The sequence below is a fragment of the Bombus fervidus genome, chromosome 1, assembly GCF_041682495.2.
Source record: "Bombus fervidus isolate BK054 chromosome 1, iyBomFerv1, whole genome shotgun sequence".
NCBI lineage: Eukaryota > Metazoa > Arthropoda > Insecta > Hymenoptera > Apidae > Bombus > Bombus fervidus.
This window is the reverse complement of record NC_091517.1, coordinates 19126036-19143183: the sequence shown is the minus strand read 5'-3', so window position 1 is coordinate 19143183 and position 17148 is coordinate 19126036. Positions and strand designations below refer to the sequence as shown.

The 17148-nt window shown below is 30.0% G+C and overlaps 2 protein-coding genes and 1 long non-coding RNA gene across 16 annotated transcripts; 2 read left to right on the top strand and 1 right to left on the bottom strand.

The window, feature by feature from the left end:
* Positions 1-488: 488 nt before the first annotated feature.
* On the top strand, positions 489-5451 carry LOC139989058 (uncharacterized). Of its 2 annotated transcripts, XR_011800257.1 has the most exons (4): positions 489-677; positions 750-2324; positions 2431-3050; positions 4104-5451. It is a non-coding gene; the product is annotated as an uncharacterized lncRNA (long non-coding RNA). The 2 variants fall into 2 exon arrangements; XR_011800256.1 differs by having other exon boundaries at positions 489-2324.
* Positions 5452-7086: 1635 nt separating this feature from the next.
* On the top strand, positions 7087-12750 carry Alka (glycine receptor subunit alpha alkaliphile). Of its 13 annotated transcripts, none has more exons than XM_072006888.1 (10): positions 7344-7414; positions 7685-7755; positions 8087-8121; positions 8312-8411; positions 8777-8964; positions 9539-9694; positions 10444-10584; positions 10663-10892; positions 11635-11772; positions 12274-12750. In XM_072006888.1, exons 3-10 carry the CDS (start codon positions 8118-8120, stop codon positions 12526-12528), a joined length of 1212 nt encoding a protein of 403 aa, XP_071862989.1. In that variant the 5' UTR covers positions 7344-7414; positions 7685-7755; positions 8087-8117; the 3' UTR covers positions 12529-12750. The 13 variants fall into 13 exon arrangements, with proteins under 13 accessions (XP_071862978.1, XP_071862921.1, XP_071863026.1 ...); XM_072006862.1 differs by having other exon boundaries at positions 8283-8411; XM_072006898.1 differs by having other exon boundaries at positions 8205-8411; positions 8810-8964.
* On the bottom strand, positions 12747-17123 carry LOC139988959 (periodic tryptophan protein 2 homolog). Its single transcript, XM_072006781.1, has 15 exons — positions 16964-17123; positions 16709-16821; positions 16522-16616; positions 16315-16443; positions 15938-16208; positions 15684-15868; positions 15360-15597; positions 14766-15270; positions 14261-14598; positions 14019-14166; positions 13759-13924; positions 13533-13676; positions 13389-13463; positions 13101-13320; positions 12747-13036 (listed from the first exon to the last, which is right to left on the bottom strand). The coding sequence occupies exons 1-15, from the start codon at positions 16979-16981 to the stop codon at positions 12895-12897; spliced, it is 2787 nt and encodes a 928-aa protein (XP_071862882.1). The 5' UTR covers positions 16982-17123; the 3' UTR covers positions 12747-12894.
* Between the last annotated feature and the right edge of the window lie 25 nt (positions 17124-17148).

Here is a 17148-nt window from a genome sequence, read left to right as displayed (position 1 = left end):
ACATAGAAACATAAAGTTATCTACGTTTTTCATATCACGTAAGCTTAATGGATAGAGAAAATACATATTATGACGTCAAAGAACGAAAGTAAAGAAATCACATTTGACAAATAATTGTTCGCAAATATGTATTCACTCGTAAAAATTAATTAACGCATATCCGCTTCCTGATTAGTCGTCCTTTAGACCTCGCTTTTTTCTATTTTGGCTCTGATTGGTTGTTCGAACTCGACACGATTTCTACGATAATTGGCACATTCCAGAGAACACCATGCTTTTTATTCCACGGGAAACTATGTGGCAAGAAGTTTACTGTATGGTAGTTTAAAAATCAGGAAACACAATGGCAGTCATAACATCAGAAAAAAGCTGATAGGTGCTTTTATTTCTTATAGACTTAAATAAAAATTATAGAATTAATTGTTTTTGAATGTAAAGGTTTAAACATTAAGGACAATTTAGATTTCAAGCTTTCGCGATGATAAGTTGCACTTGCACTTTGCGTCGACATTTCATAGACATAACAGTCTACTTCTTCAGGACAGACCTCTTCGGGTGCAAGTGTAAAATAGACACGATTGTTCTCACGAAACTAATAACATGACATGAGGGACATGTTGCTAATTTTCAGTTTAACCCATTAACGATCAAGCAGTGAAATAATGTATAAAAATTAGGTAAATTCAATATTACTGAAAAATGTAAATGTTTATGTATTGTTAATATGTAGAATAATGAATACTCCACAGAAGCCCACTGCATGAATAAAAGACACAAAAAGAAATTCCCATGATTTAAAAAAGAATAGTGCATCATATTGTCATAAATATTTAAATAGTATCTCGATGGAAGAAAAAATAGTTACGGAAAAGATATCAAGGAGAGAAAGGATTATAAATGAAATGAGTTAGACGATTACACAAAGTTAAATAATTCATGTATTGAAAGGTTAGAATGTTAAAAAGTGATTCAGATCGATAGAAGTCGGATTTACATGCAACAAGAGGAGCTAGCATCTTTCACAAAGAAAAATTAGGGATTACATTACGCTTTCTCGAACTACACGTATGTAAAAGCTTGCCGTATACTGATAGCTATATTGTATACAGTTATATTAGATGTCTCTAATGAGATTCTGTTCTTGTCCGATTGAATTGTATTCCGTTGAATTTCAACGTATTCCGTTCCGATTGAATTGCAACATCTTGCTAACAAAAGGAGTTCTTTTTAAAAGATAGACATATAAATTTAAAAGTTCCAAAATTTACAACATTGAAAACTCAATGAATTATTTTAGCTGATTGCGCTGGATGATGTACCTCATATGTAATTAACCATTTTTCTTAAATTATAATGAACGATACTCGCGTAAAATGAACATAATCTAACTAACTAAATTGTTGTCTTGAAAATCAACCCGTCATTAAAATAAAGTACACATATACAATATATGTATTTTGAATGTGTACAATAAAATGAAAATAAGTTTTATTAAAGATAGTTTTATTAAAGATAGAAAATTTATGTGTTATTTTAATTAGTAGATTGTGAGCAATTTATGTTTATAATTAAGGAAGAATATAAATTTTTATTAGACAGCAACGATAACATTGCATCTATGGTAGAGAAAGTGCTCGCGAATCTATAGCATGTCCCACTCCGAGATTTGTGCATATGTCAGAGAAATTACATAGCAGCGATGTTGAAAGATATTTCACATTAATATTATTCCAGTAGCACACATTTAACATTTCTTGATTATTTAAGTTGTCATAAGTTATTATTAGTTTTTTTTATAATATATCAAATAATATGTTAAATTGAACTAAGATTATTTAAAATAAAAGGTTTATAGACTTATGTGTGCAAGGTTTCGAATTTTCAAATTTAAAAATTGCTTAACTTTCAAATTTTCAAAGTTCTAAGCCTTTCTACTTCTAAATTTACATTGTTTAAGACTACAGAAAGAAAACACGCCTCTCCAATGAAAGTTCCTCAAGTACGCCACGTAGCTTTTTAACTTTTTCTAGCAATAATCGCACAAACCTTACATGGTCCTGGAACAGATGCATTTCCTTATACCTGAAACAATATATTCTGTTACATCGACATCTTACAGAATGTTACAAAACGCCGAAGCATTCAAGCATAAAAGAAATGCTGCACTCTCAATAATTAATAGCGACAGCGAGGCGCACGAAAACATTCTTAAATTATCGCTAGAACGAATAGGAAACTATAGTAGCTGTCTTTTTGCGGGCAACGAGATTTCACCACAGACGCGTTACCGATAAACCAATGCAACTTCTGGCTACGAGTACTAGGTATGTATAAAAATATCGACGCCAGCTGACGGCGTTGATATTTCCATGAGAATGAAAAATATAGAAACGTGTATAGGTGTTCAAACGTGTGACTTTTATGTTTGAGGAGAGAAGCGTAAATGGGACAAGCTCAACGGTCACACAACCGTGACTTTCTAGCCATGTTGCGTCGTTGAGACTTTTTGTCGTGTAACCAGTCGCTGTTTGTGCTTCCGCCTACACCGTTGCTTGAAATGTGTTTCCTAGGGGAAATTGAGTAAATATATTGTTTGGAGCAAATTTGTTTTACACAACTATTTAGATTAACATGATATGTTTGAGGAGACTTGTATGTATAATTTTGGAGTGGTTGTTGTCATTCAAATTGGTTAATACTTCTAAGAATTTTATATTCATAAATTTGGTTTGAACATAGAAAATTTTTACTTTTACAAATGCTATATTTATATTTGTAGGTTTGTATGGAATTAAATTTTAGATATATCATGTGACGACTATGTAAATGTTCTAAATTGTGTCTGAATTATTATGCAGATATTTTAAATTATGTAAATTTATGCAAAGGTGTTAACTCTAAATTTCTAAATTAGTAGATCTCAAAATAAAAGATTATTCTTGTAGTTAACGGAAGAATCGATTCAAGATGGTTCGCCCAGACTGTTTCGTTCCACTAACTCACAATCAATTTGATTGGATTTCTTCAACTGAAGTCACTTAACGCTTAAGGTAATAAACTCTTGATTACCTACGTCGTTTGTACGTGGTGGACATGAGAAAGCGCAGTTCCGATGCAAGGTTTATAAATCTTATAGCTAATGTTTATAACTTAAAAAAAAAACAAAAATCTCTATTCCTTTCAAATGAATTTCAATGTATTGAATGGTGAAATTGTTTACAAGTTTACTACAAACTTATTCGTTTAAATTTACCTTCAATACGGTTGACGTTATTCTCAACAGTTTGATATAAGAGAGAAAATAATCTATCGGATACTGCACGACAATGATCCGCATACATAGTAAGTAAGCATGGGATAGTTATTAAAAATTTGGATCCGAATCCATATGGATTTATATACATGCGATACAGCTTTATTATTAAATCAATGGCTATTCCAATTGGCTAAAAAACTGGAAAATAATAAAGTTTAGTTACTCAAAATCGATAGGAAGGATAATAATTGTGGAGCGAATGACTTAATATTATGCTACTTGTGAAGGTTCCACAGAAAGAGAGCTTTTAACATCAATCAATGTATAGTGTTCCCTAGATGATGTGCGGAAGTGACCGATGATTTTTGTTTGTCAACGATAGTTGTTCACGTCACGAAACACGACTTTCAAATAGTTTCTAGGAAATTATATGTATATTATGTTCCTTTTATGTAGGTTATTGACTCCCTTGCTGTTAAGTGTAATTTTCTATATAGGCGATGGTTTTTGCTCTGTAATTTTTTATGGCCACGGATTATTTTCTTGTGTGGAATTTAATATAAATCGCTTCGCTATTCTAAAAATTTGATTATTCTATTGTCTCAAATCTGCGTTGTTTCGAATATTCGAAATATGTAATGCTTCATTATCTAAATTTTTATTAATGACACTATGGGTATAATATCGGAATTATTTAAGTACATTAAATATTATTAAATAATATTATTTATCTATACACCTTTATACAAAATTATTACAATTACTTCGTGCAATTGCTACTATACTTCTCACAAATTTTCACTATGTTCTTATCTCTACGGGATACTAATATTAAGTTAAATTACAGAGATCATGTAATTGACTGGGATACATCGTTTAAGCTTAGTTACATTCAAACAGTAGATCAAGTTAAATCGAACCACGGAAAGAAATCAGGGAAAAGTGGACGAGAGGAAGACTCATCGAGGTCGCTGATCGAGGTCAAGTTTTAGACTACTATAATGTCTAATCGTAGAGCATGTGGATGCTGGTGTCGGTGCCTTCTCGCAAATGTCATATCCTGGAGAAGGGGAAATTCCATGGAAAAGTTAGAATATCGGAATCTCGGGCTCTTCTTTGACTCTTTGAATTTTTCAATCTTTCAAATTTCCAAATTTCCGAATTTTTAAGTTTTTCAATTTCTCAATTTTCAATTTTTCGAATTTTTTAATTTCTAAAATTAAAAATCTTTAACTTATCAAATAAAATATACATTACCCGATTCGTTAACATTAAGTTCCCATAGTCTCCAAAACTTCTAAAACATTCGTCTTCAACAAAAATGTCTAAAACTCAGTATTTTTAATTTGATCGAACATGTGATATCGATGTGTATGATAATGACAATTATGCCAACTTTACATGTTCCTGCATTACGAAGTCATATTTTACACCACTGTGATGTCTAGTACCGTTGTCTTCTTATAACAGTCAGTTTCTGGGGAAGTGGGAATTCCAGAGAGAAGTCGAGAGATTGGAATTTCAGGCTCTCTTCTGACGTCTGTTTAGCAGTACCACTCACTCTCTCTTCTTTTTTCTTTTCCTTCTCATGACTATGCTGGTATACATATATTTTACATCTTATCTGAGCTTAAAGGCAAGTTGTTCGATTCAGAAACCTGTCTGCAACAACATTCTAAATTACCACTGAGAACTCCCCTGGTCTAATTTCGTTTAGCCTTATGAACAACTTATTGAGACTTACGGAAATGTAGAAAGGTGCTTTAATGGGATATGGACATCTTGAATAATGGATTGAGTTTTTATATTGCCTGAACGGAATTGAAATTATGTGAAGGAGAGTTATTAGTCCATATACTAATTAAACAATTTATAAAAAATGAATAAAATTGTCACAAGGAGAACAATGACTTTTTGACAAAATTGGTATATTTTGATTTATATATCGAAGAGATTTGAATTTTATTTGATTTGACTTAATGAATTTTGTGGATTAAAAGAATTCTTCTTTATTTGTATAATGTCGAATTTTACTAGTTATTAATATAATCAATTACTTACATTCTCTGTCGTTGAAAAGAGAATTACTATAATCTAATCGCAATCAATAAACTGATACGTAAATTTTCATTGTTTGATTTATACAAACAATGAAATTACGTAATATTAGATATGGATTTTATCTTTATTTACCAATCAATTTATCGATTTAGAGATTTATAGATAATAAATAAGAAGTAACTTATATATGTACTAGCATGAATATATTTGACAATAATAAATTAATTGTGATTTGTTTTTGGCTGTATTCTTAATAAATCTTAAATAAATGAAAACATTTTTTAAATTTCACATTTTTTTGCAGATAATTTTTAATTGCGCCATCACCGCCCTCTATGATTGTGTACTCTAATCAGATACCATAGGCATAGAACCATATGCATATGCGTCGGTAAGTAGGAATAAAATTGAAAAATCCGTTAATTCAGTCTTCTTCATCTATGCATTTAATTAGAGACAAAGTATATAAAATGACACACGAAATAATTTACACATATAGATGCTTTGTATAAATATATATATTATATGTGTCATATGAAATATTATGAAATTTCATTAGCGCTGTATTTGAGATCTTACTATGTTGTTATGTTAAAGACTTATCACGTTTATGATATTATTATATATGTACCATTCATTCTATTATTCTTTTCTACTTTTAATAGAATTTGTATACAAATCTGTGGAAACACCCTGTATGTATATGAAGAATTAACGTATGACAGCGCTTCTAATACACGTCACTACAAGATTCACATCACATACATATGTAGAATTGTCACAATATCTCGCTTAAGCATGATCATACAAATCCGTCCTTTGATCTGACCTCCACTGTGTCTACATCTAGGCATGAACTTGTTCGAAAGCCATAGTGATAAGTTCACGAAGGCAGGTCTCGGATGATTACAACCTTTCATCTTTCCTCCTTTGTCTTTCTTCCTTCTTTTTTTTTCTTTTTTTTTTTTTACAGGGTTACAAAATAGTTTCGTAAAACAAATTTTCATATCAAAAAACAGTGGCGCTCAAGTCACTTGATAAATTTGGAAATCCATAAGTATCAATTGTTAAATTAAGATGAGATAAAAGGAAAATGAAGAAAAGATAAGATAAAAGAAAGTTGATACTGTGGTCGCCTATTTTCTTATGGAATGTTTTACTCTTTTGTAAAATTCTTGCTTTCATATCAGTACAATGTCTAATCTAATCGTCATTGTATCAACACCTAAAGTCACAAAGAAGCTTTATACTAGATTTTTAAGAAGTTCAACAAAATGTGTTCTGATTATCATAAAATTTCTACTTTGAAAATAATTGACCTAAACTTAACCTAATTGGCTTAATTGGCATCCTAAGCATCCATACTTTGCAACCACCCAATCGCTTATCCGGACAAATAGACGTTCCAAAAATCGAGATTTGCGGTAGCCGAAACCCTTTTTATTGGATTCCTCCACTCAAGCTTTTTACTAATATACCATAACCTTAGTGAAAATTGTCCCAAATACATACTATAGTAGTGATCAATGAATTTATTCCCTTATTCCAGAATTTTTGTATAAAATAATGATATAAAAGAATGAAGTAATAATAATCATTAATAAAAATATAATGTAATATAATTACAGTTCTATAATCACAATTCTTTTTAGAATGACTTTCCGAATGAAGAGTTTGAAGAAACTTCGTATCTTTTTTTTCATAAGAGAAAAGTTTCATTAAATAAAATAGATTATCCTGAAAAAATGGATCATGTTAATTCGATATTTTAGGAAGCAATTATTTAGGTACAATATCACTACGTTTAACAACATGTCGGTGACTGTATAACCTTTTTCGCAGGATCGTTGCGCAACTACAAAAAAAAAAAAGGTAATAACTACTACATTGTACTGAAGATATTCGACGACATTTGCAATTGAAATAGATTGCGTGTAACTGCTATTGTAATAGGTTAATTGGAACGCGTCGTAACTGGTAGGATGACTGATCAAAATGCATCGGCAGTTGTCGAAATCTTAGGATGAAGAACACGATCCTAACAGTACTTTTTTATTCATATCTGAAACTTTTCGCGGAAGTGCGTTCTAGTGCGAGGTATTATAACTAAAAAAAAGCCCATTGTCTCTCATCAAAATATTAATCAAAAAGTAATGAGTTTGCAACTTTCGAAATGTATTTTGCTTCATCGTACTTGCAATTTAAAAATATTTCAAAGAAACTTTTTGTCATATAGAATATTTCTTTCACGTTTACTAGTTTTCACATTTTATATATTATTTCGTGTATACCTTCTTTTGTATATTTTCCAAAATATTGTAAATACTTGTATAAATTCTTGTATAATGTTACCAAATGTTTTCATAGCTTCTTGACCGATGACGTGAAAAACTCCACATTAAAGTCGAGGATAGTTCTACCGGAGTATTACGTGAAAGGTTAGTCAACAATTCAATGAAATATCTTTTCCTTGAATAATTTATATACAAAAAATTCATTCCACATATATATATTTTCGAACGAACTATTAGCTTATGTCACAATTATACGTATACATAGTATTAGAATTATAAATTTTTTTGAAAGTACCATGTGTACGTATAGTGAGTAGTGAAACTATTTGTATTCTGTTGCTACTTATTTTGATATTTCCGTACTTATGTAATTGTAACATACACTGATTAAGTAGGCTTAAATATATGTTTCCTACTAACCTAAACGTACTTTTATGCAATTACAAAAATCTGGTGTCGTGGAAATGAAATGCAGACCTGAATCAAAGTACGTTTCATTGAAAGACATGGGTATGTGTGAATACTTTTTAGATATAATAGCCACTATCCAAGGTGTCCCATTTTAATTATTAAAGATCATATTTTTTGGAAAGCTATTTTGGTCACGCTAAATAGGGCACCTTGTATATGCGCGGTTTGTATGATTGTACGTGTAATTGTACGCTAATCAGCATGGGTTAAATGCGAAAAAACAACGCAGAGATCAGGCCTCCATCGAAGCAAGGTTTTCCAGTGGTAGTGGACTTCAATATCTTTGTAGCTGATATCAATTCAATAAATGTAGAGGATATGGATTTCCGGTGAGTGGAGATGGTATATTAATGAGATCATGCTACTGATTGATATGCACGTGTTTTGCACGCTAAAGTATATTAAAAAATGTGCAAATAATATTTCATTAGATAGATTCGACTTATTTTAATTTACTATCATAACACTAATAATTTAATACATATTACTTAGGTAGTAAGCTTTTTTGAGTTGCGGTCCTTTTTTTATAATAGCCAAATAAAATAATAAATAGCCATCCTTTACTCCTACATAATAAATATTTTTATGTTGAGAATATAATATTGTATAATACATATATTGAATAACTTTCAGTCAATATATTATCTATTTGTGTTTTACTATTTCAAATAATTATATGTTACGTATTCAACAGTTGCCACAGAAATAACAGAATTACATCAAATAGGGTAGACATGTTCGTTCGTCAGAGTTGGATCGAATCTCGACTTGATATGCCGGACGAGATTTTCGAGGAGGGCGACGATTACGTGACACTGCCTCCTGAATTCTTCGACAGTTTATGGCAGCCAGATCTTTACTTCTTAAACGCGAAAGTCTCTGGTAATTTTTGTCATAAATGCTATATATATGGATCATATAAGGACATGTGCAAATAATGTTAGATTAAAATTTCTAAAACGTTACTAACTGCTCGTATAGACAATAATATTACACTTCCAGTTCTATTACAAATGAAAATTCACAATATTATAAAATTGAAAGGAGTAAGACTGATATTTGATACAATGTAGCACAAGGATGATAAATGAACAACTATTTCCTATCTATATTGACTAAACTTTCTAATACTCTGTTGAAGTCTTTTATTAATCATTTATTATATCTTTCACTACTTATCTAATAATAAGTATTCATATTGTATCTGGTATTCGTCAAAAAACCGATAACGATCTACCTGATATGGATATTATACGCGTTAATGATCCGTAAAATTCTGAATAACCTTGAAGTAGCCTTGAAATGATCTTCAAGTAATCTAAATGTATTTTTATAATGACTTTAATATGTTTTTGCCTAAAACATGTTTGATCTTACAGTAGTCTTGAGATGACCATGAAACTTCGTAATAACTTTGAAATATCTAATAATGAATTAAAATCATTTTCTTTTTCAGAAATTGCGGCGTTAAATCACAAATTCTCATCTGTTACGTTGTACAGAAACAAAACGGTCAAGTATTCAGCACGGATGCATGCCATCATCGCCTGCCAAATGGAATTTCAACTCTACCCAATGGACATTCAAATATGCCCTATCTACATAGAAAGTTGTAAGTTCAATAACGGAACAAGACTCGCTAACAGGATATATCTCATTCCTGCATTTTTATTATTTTTTTCAGTTAATTATTCTTCGGTTTAATCATATTTAGTTAAACTGTTCTTTTAATTGTAACGATAAAAATAAAAATTTACATGAATATTCGCGGTTTAATCATATTGCTGAAACATGTAGAAAATTGTTACTGGCAAGTTTCTTCATATCTCTAAAAATAACACAAATGATGTGAATGTAGATAAATAAATTTATTGGTACACCTTGTATGCAACTCTAGATTCTAGAACGTCACAGAAGTCTTACAATAGTTAGCGATAGAACATTGTCGAAACAAATTATTGCAATTTATATTTAAAATTTCAATGGAGAATAGAACGGAATGGAATCATTTAAGATCCATTGAACTGTTTCATTGTACTATTGAACTGTTGATGTAGAAACACCTGCTTCTTAATTCAATCTTCTTATTAATATGCCACGCTTCTTTATATTTATATTCATTACCAATTAATCCCTTAAAACTTTGTTTACTTTTATTATTTAAACACGCATTGTTTAATTTCATTAATTTTATTTTATTATTTATTATTTGGTATTAACAAATAGTCAGTTATATAAGTTCATATTTAAATATTAAATTATTAAAATGAGAATGTTCTATCCGACAACCATCCATTTCTATAATCCCAAAACTCAACATATTCACTACTTTAACATGGAAAACTGCATTACTCGCGATAGTTTCCTATCACAAACAGAAGTTACGCTTAAGATGGGGATTGGGCGCAGTCACGGTGAACCCAGAACTGAAGCTTTTACAATATGATATCGGGAAGCCGGTGGTTGCTGAAGAAACTGTTGATTATATGCTCGAAAAAAGTGGTACGATTTTTGTTTCAATACAGGACGGTGATATCCAGACATGAAATACATATATTTAATATATATTATAATTTACAGGAAATTTTTCACGACTGGTAGTGTTCTTCCGATTCGAGAGGCAAATTGGTCATCATCTGATACAAACTTTCGCACCATCCACGTTGGTTGTGATGTTATCTTGGTTTAGCTTCTGGTTGGGCTTAGATGCGATCCCTGGTCGTGTGGCTCTTTTAGTAACCAGTATGCTGACCTTGGTTACTATGTTTACTGGTCTGAAAAGCGATATTCCGCCAGTTGCTTACGTGAAAGTAGGTTCCAATATAATTCAAAGAGTATTACTACTAATCGTTCAACCGTATAATTCTTCTTATTCCTTCTTTACACTTGTTCTCTTTTTTATGGGGGCGGGGATACTTTATATTCATAGAAGCATACAAAAATTCTCTTTGACCATCTCAGAAATAATGTTTTGTTTTACAAAGTACATTTCTATGATTGTCAGGATATGTTTAGGCGAACATGATAATAAGAACATTCTGTTCAGACAGTCTTACTTGTAACTTAGTTTCTAATGGAATTTTCATATCATTTGCGTCATCCATTAGTTCTTTGAACACTACCTAATACTTCTTCACTACATTTTTATTTGTGAATAGCACAGTGACGTTTTCTTTCCTTATCATCTTTGTTACGTAATAATGCTATACGGTAGAAATCTTTTGAAATTATCAAATGATAGCTATTGTATGAGATGGAGAAGTATGTATTGTTTTTGTATCTGACATTATCGGATATGAACTGATAACATAAATTCTATATCTTCGTCTGAACGGAACCGTTCCATTACGATATTTCTGTGTCTGAACACATAATCTAAACTGATCTTGGTACATATGATATCGAATATATATTAAACTATTTCAATGTTTATGTAAATTATTTCGATGTTAATACCTCTAGTTTTCTAGATAGCAGAATAATTTGAAGATTTATTAATATATCAAAACATTGACCGATGAACATTGTGATAACATATCTTTATGCGTTTAGGCACTAGATGTTTGGATGGCAGGCTGCATGATGTTTGTATTTGCTGCTCTCGGTGAATTCGTTGTTGTAAAAGTACTCGACTTACAGTACCAGTTGGAATATGATCTACAATCGTCAATGTCCCGACATTACTCAACAGTTCGTATAGCAATTTTGACATTATTGTCATAAGTACAAGTTAGAGTACCAAATCTTTTCAATACTAAATGGAAATTAATTTATTATCCCTGTACGTTACTATATCATTTAATTCTTGTTCTATCTGCTTATCCCTATACCATTGTATGTTATTAATACGCCATTATATTAACATTAAATAATATATCTCTAACTATTTCTCGAAACCTAAATATTTTTAATATTTACCCAATTTTATATTACATCAAGTCCAGGCCTTGCTTAGATCCATAATTATTTAACACCTTATATACATGCGTGCGTTGTGCAAGGTCAATACTATTAATCAATCAAAGAAGTCTGTGGATTAATGGTTAACAAGAGATTCAATAAATGCGTCAAGTAATACGTTAGATAAAATACAGCAAAAAAAAAACATAAAACATTAGAAAATTTGTATTGGATAACTAATAATAAAAACATACAAAATTATATATTTAATAAGTTCCGCATTATTTTTAGCGTATAGTTGCCATGGAAAAGGGTCAAAGTTTTTGGGATTATGACTCAACATATATACCAAAAGCAAGAAATAAAAGAGCTGGTAGCAAACATCTTCTACAAAATGCGTGGCTAGATACTGAATATCCAATGATACGTGTATGCAAAACACGGTCACAAAAATTTGACAATTACAGCAGAATAGGTTTTCCTGTACTATTTATGCTGTTCGTCATTTTGTATTGGCCGATACTCTTACTTAAGAAGGCAACGTAATGCTATAGATACATAATATAGTTAAATAAAAATCTATAAATTATTATTAGCGAAATTATCACGTATTGTATAGCTTTTCATAATTATAATACCCTAGGGCTAGAAACTACTATATAGATATACTGTACTAGAAATGTATGAAAGTAAATAGGTCTGATGTATTTTTTAAAATACGTTATTTGTTAAATTAAAATATACATTTAATAAAAATAACAAACAAGATACTAGATGAATTTATTTAAGATTACTATAAAGCTTATAAATAAATTGTACACGTGTATAAAATAGTTCTATGATTATATACATAAAATATTTATGTGAATAGTAATCTACTTCTTTATTATTCAATCTTATCATTAAAACGTTTTAATCAATTTCAATTTCTCCTACCAAAGATTTTTCAGATTCCTCGTCAGTTTCCATTAAACTGTTATTGGAAACAGCTTTTTTGGCTTTATAAGCACCAACTTTTTTCAAATAACTCATTGTATACTGATTGAAATCACATCTGTAATAGTAAAAAGAATATTAATATTTTTAAACAATAATACGCATAAAAATTATATACTAACAGTTTACTCAAATCATCGTATTTTTTTTGCATATTTTTCTGCAACATTAGCAATATCGGCATTTGAAGAGCTGTATCTATTCTTGGTCCGTGACTAGTCAATATCATTTCTATCCAAAGAAGATAAAAATGTATATGCCTAGTAAATTCCAATTCCGATGCTATGAATTTTAAAACTTTCTCGACATAAATATTGGATAAAACCGTTACTGTTAAATTAACTGAAATCAGAGATATAATAAGTATATTGGATGGCTAATATCACATTAATAAACTATTATTAACTTACTATCTGAGCACGGAATATTTTCTATAACGCGTTTTATTAATAATTTTTCATTCAGCTTCAGAGCCATCATTAATGCTGGAAATGTTGTTTATTAGTGCACTTTTATTTATTCTAAAGAAATTAAGTTATATATAAATCCCAAACCTTTTGCATATTCCATTTGACTCAAAGTTTTTTTCACAGCTTCTGGTGTAATTCCTAATTCCAATTCAAATGGATCAAATACCAATGCAGCATCTAACGAATATAATAATACTCCTTCCGTCGTTGCCGCAGCCCACGCTTGTCCTATATGCAACAAATATTGTTTGGTTTGTTATTAAAATTAAATCAAAATAATATTCGATATAAATTAGAAAATAAATTCAACCTGTTGGAGAAAACTGTAAACTATATACTCTAATTTCTGGTTTTATATTTCTGCTCGCCATATCTCCACTTCTAACGCCTGGTAATTGTAACTTTACATTTTTTCCTCGTTTTTCCACTAATGCCATGTTTCCAAATTCTGTTAAATTTCGTTTATTTATAAAATCCTACGAAAAATAAATTTTTATAGGAAAAATAATATTCCCTTCCAGAAAATAGTAAAAATATTATAATTCAAAGTTGACATAAAAAGTTACTTACATCAACTCCATCTAGTGATCTATTCTGTGTTACAACAAACTTTTTTATAAGTATAAATTCTTGTACATTATAAATGCATATATTTTTAGAATGCCCCCCAGCTAATATGCACGTACCATCAGCTGAATAACAAAGAACAGTAAACGCCCTAAAAATTTGATTTAATTAAGGTAATTTCAATTGTACCCAAATTACTTTTATTTCATTATGTATGGTATATTCATACTTTTAAAAATACGTACTTGCCCTTAAGACTTTGCTTAGCTGTAATAAGATCAGTATCACACCTTCCACTGCCTAGATCATTTCTTCCTTCAATACTACCAATTTGTACCGCCGTTTTACAATGAAAAAATGAGATTTGCCCATCCAAAGTGGCAACTGCTACTTCTTCACCATTTGGTTTATATGTAACATATAAACCATCAGCAGTTAACTGTATCGTTTCATGTAAAGAACCACTTTCAATTGCATTCCATATTTTCAGTGTTTTGTCCCAAGATACGGATACTAATTCCGTGCTTGTAATACTTGGATTAAATGCCAAACTGGCGATTGGACCTTCGTGTCCACTTAATATCTAGTATATAAAATACACAATAACACTTTAGCAAAAATTCTATAAATTTTCGAGACGTTAACACGTTGAAGATTGATCTTATTTAAATCCTTCTTAATTTTATTTAATTGAACTTAAATCGCTAATTCTCAATGTGTGCAATTTTAAAATATTTTCTAGAAATATACCTCCAAAAGTTTTCCCAGTTTGACGCTCCACAAATAAATTTCAAAAAAGTCTTGGCCTCCGGCTGCAAGAAACTCGTCACTTGAATCTAAAGCAACGCAGGAAAACTGTACGGGTCGCGGAGAGGTAAGAGTTCGAAAATTTCTGTACCTCGCTAAATCATATGCTCTAACAGTTCCATCAAGCGATGCAGAAACAACAAATTTTCTATTATGACTAAATATTACTCCTGTTATCGTAGATGTATGTTCTTGAAATGTAATAGAACAAAATCCATTCATAGTGTTCCATAATTTAACTTTCCCGTCATCACCTCCGGTAATAATGTATTGGCCATCAGGACTGTATGCCAAGCAGTTTATATTACTACTGTGGCTTTGTTGCTTCATGGCATAAGTTTCACTTTGCCATTCCCATACTAATAATTGACCAGCTGTAGAACATCCTAAGGCTATCCAGTCACCAGTTGAATTTATGGCAATCGATGTAATATATTGGTCCGATATACTGAAAAATGAAGATTATTAAAAATAAATTACATTAATGTTAAAAAAATATAAATACTATATTAAATAATATAACTAATTAAACAATACCTTAGAGAATGTATCATATTTACATCAGGCATTTCGTATAAATAAAATGCACCAATACTGAATCCTACTACTAGGATATTAGTCTGTTGATGATATGCAGCTGCAGTTAATATTAATTTTACTTTATCTTTGCTTTGAACTACATTAGCTAGATAATGACGACCCAATTTAGTATAATATAATTGTTTGTTTTCTGTCTTATCTTTAGAACCTTCTACAATTGATTCAGTTGAATCTCCTGTGAAATATAATCTGTATTACATATCTTATGTCTTTCTTTAATTTATTTGTACATTAAATACAAAATTATAAAAGAACAATTACCTGATCTCAATAAATTGCGTTCATGAGCTTTAACTTGTTTGTCTGTTTTCTCTATAGCTTTCTCAATATTAACATCATCTTCTTCATCACTATCTGTTATTTTGTCTCTTTTAATTGGAGGTATGTTGGATGGCATTAAATCTTCTGGATCAATTGTACACTCCCAAATACACAATTGTCCATTTCTTTAAAATATATTTATATTATCTTATGTAATGAAATGTTTCCATGAGAATTACATTCTAAATACATACCTGCTAATTGTAATTAAATCATAATTCCTTTTTTCAAAAAAGCATGCTACAATTCCATCAGTATGGCCACCAAGATTAATATATCTGAAATTTACATACTTTTCTAAGCTGTAAATTCTTGTAGTCATATCTTTAGAACCAACAGCTAATAATTTTGAATCATAAGACCAATTAATAAATGTTGTGTCATCCGTAGCTGCATGAAATACACGTTTCATAATAAATGGATTATATTCAGCTGTTTGCAAGCCAGGTGCATTAAAAATAAATACTGAAAAAATAATTGTCATTAATATAATTTTTTAATCAATTTTAATGAATAAATAAAATTAATTATATGTACATGATATATATTACATATCATATGAAAGACATACCATTATTTTCTTTACACACTGCAAAATGTTTACCGTCTGGAGAAAATTTTACACATCTCACTTTTGTATTAAATCTATATTTATGTATTACCATTTTACTAATCATGGTAATTATATGAATATCACCCACTATTAGAAAAATTTTAAAATAAAATTATACTGAAATTTTAAGACTAACTTCAATCATATAATATGATATAATTGTACCTTCATTAACTGCAATTAGTAATGATCCATTGGGTGATAAATCCATGCTTGTATAATTATATCGACTCTCCACAGGTAATGTTTGAGACTTATTACTGAAAATAATTTTCATAAAATTATTTCATTTATCATTAGATTAGGAATCATAATTATTTAAGTGAAATACTTGAATAAATATTATACTTACTTCTTTAAGTCATATATTGTTATCCGATTTCCCACTGGGCTAATAACCGAAGATCCATCTTGAGAAAATATTAAATTCCCTTTCTTATAAACTGTGCCCAGCAGATTACTGAACTATAAAAAATATTTATAATAATTATAAAACTACATAAAATATTGAAATATAGTACGTAACAAGATTAGGTTAGGAACAGAACAGATTTCAGCATCTATTACAAAGTTATTATTTCATAAATCACAAATATACTCTTTTTACCTTATATGCAAACTTCATGGTGTTTTAATGTACAAATATACAATTTTTATTACAAATATATTTTAAAATCACAGAGAACGTTTAACGTTATATTCGTTTAATGTCATATTTGAATCGTGCTTCGTCCATGTTATATTACAACTTCCGCTGTAGCACAACTTCCGCTCGGTGAACCGAATCACGTG

Excerpts from the sequence above, each read along its gene's own strand:
- Alka (XM_072006820.1), top strand. The coding sequence starts at position 7,341 with ATGAAGAACACGATCCTAACAGTACTTTTTTATTCATATCTGAAACTT. Across the intron at positions 7,415-7,684 it reads GAAGTGCGTTCTAGTGCGAG|CTTCTTGACCGATGACGTGA; the intron begins GTATTATAACTA and ends ATGTTTTCATAG. Across the intron at positions 7,756-8,311 it reads ACCGGAGTATTACGTGAAAG|AGATCAGGCCTCCATCGAAG; the intron begins GTTAGTCAACAA and ends AAAACAACGCAG.
- LOC139988959 (XM_072006781.1), bottom strand. Across the intron at positions 16,444-16,521 it reads ACTAATTGCAGTTAATGAAG|TGGGTGATATTCATATAATT; the intron begins GTACAATTATAT and ends TTTTTCTAATAG. Across the intron at positions 13,677-13,758 it reads TTTACAGTTTTCTCCAACAG|GACAAGCGTGGGCTGCGGCA; the intron begins GTTGAATTTATT and ends TGTTGCATATAG.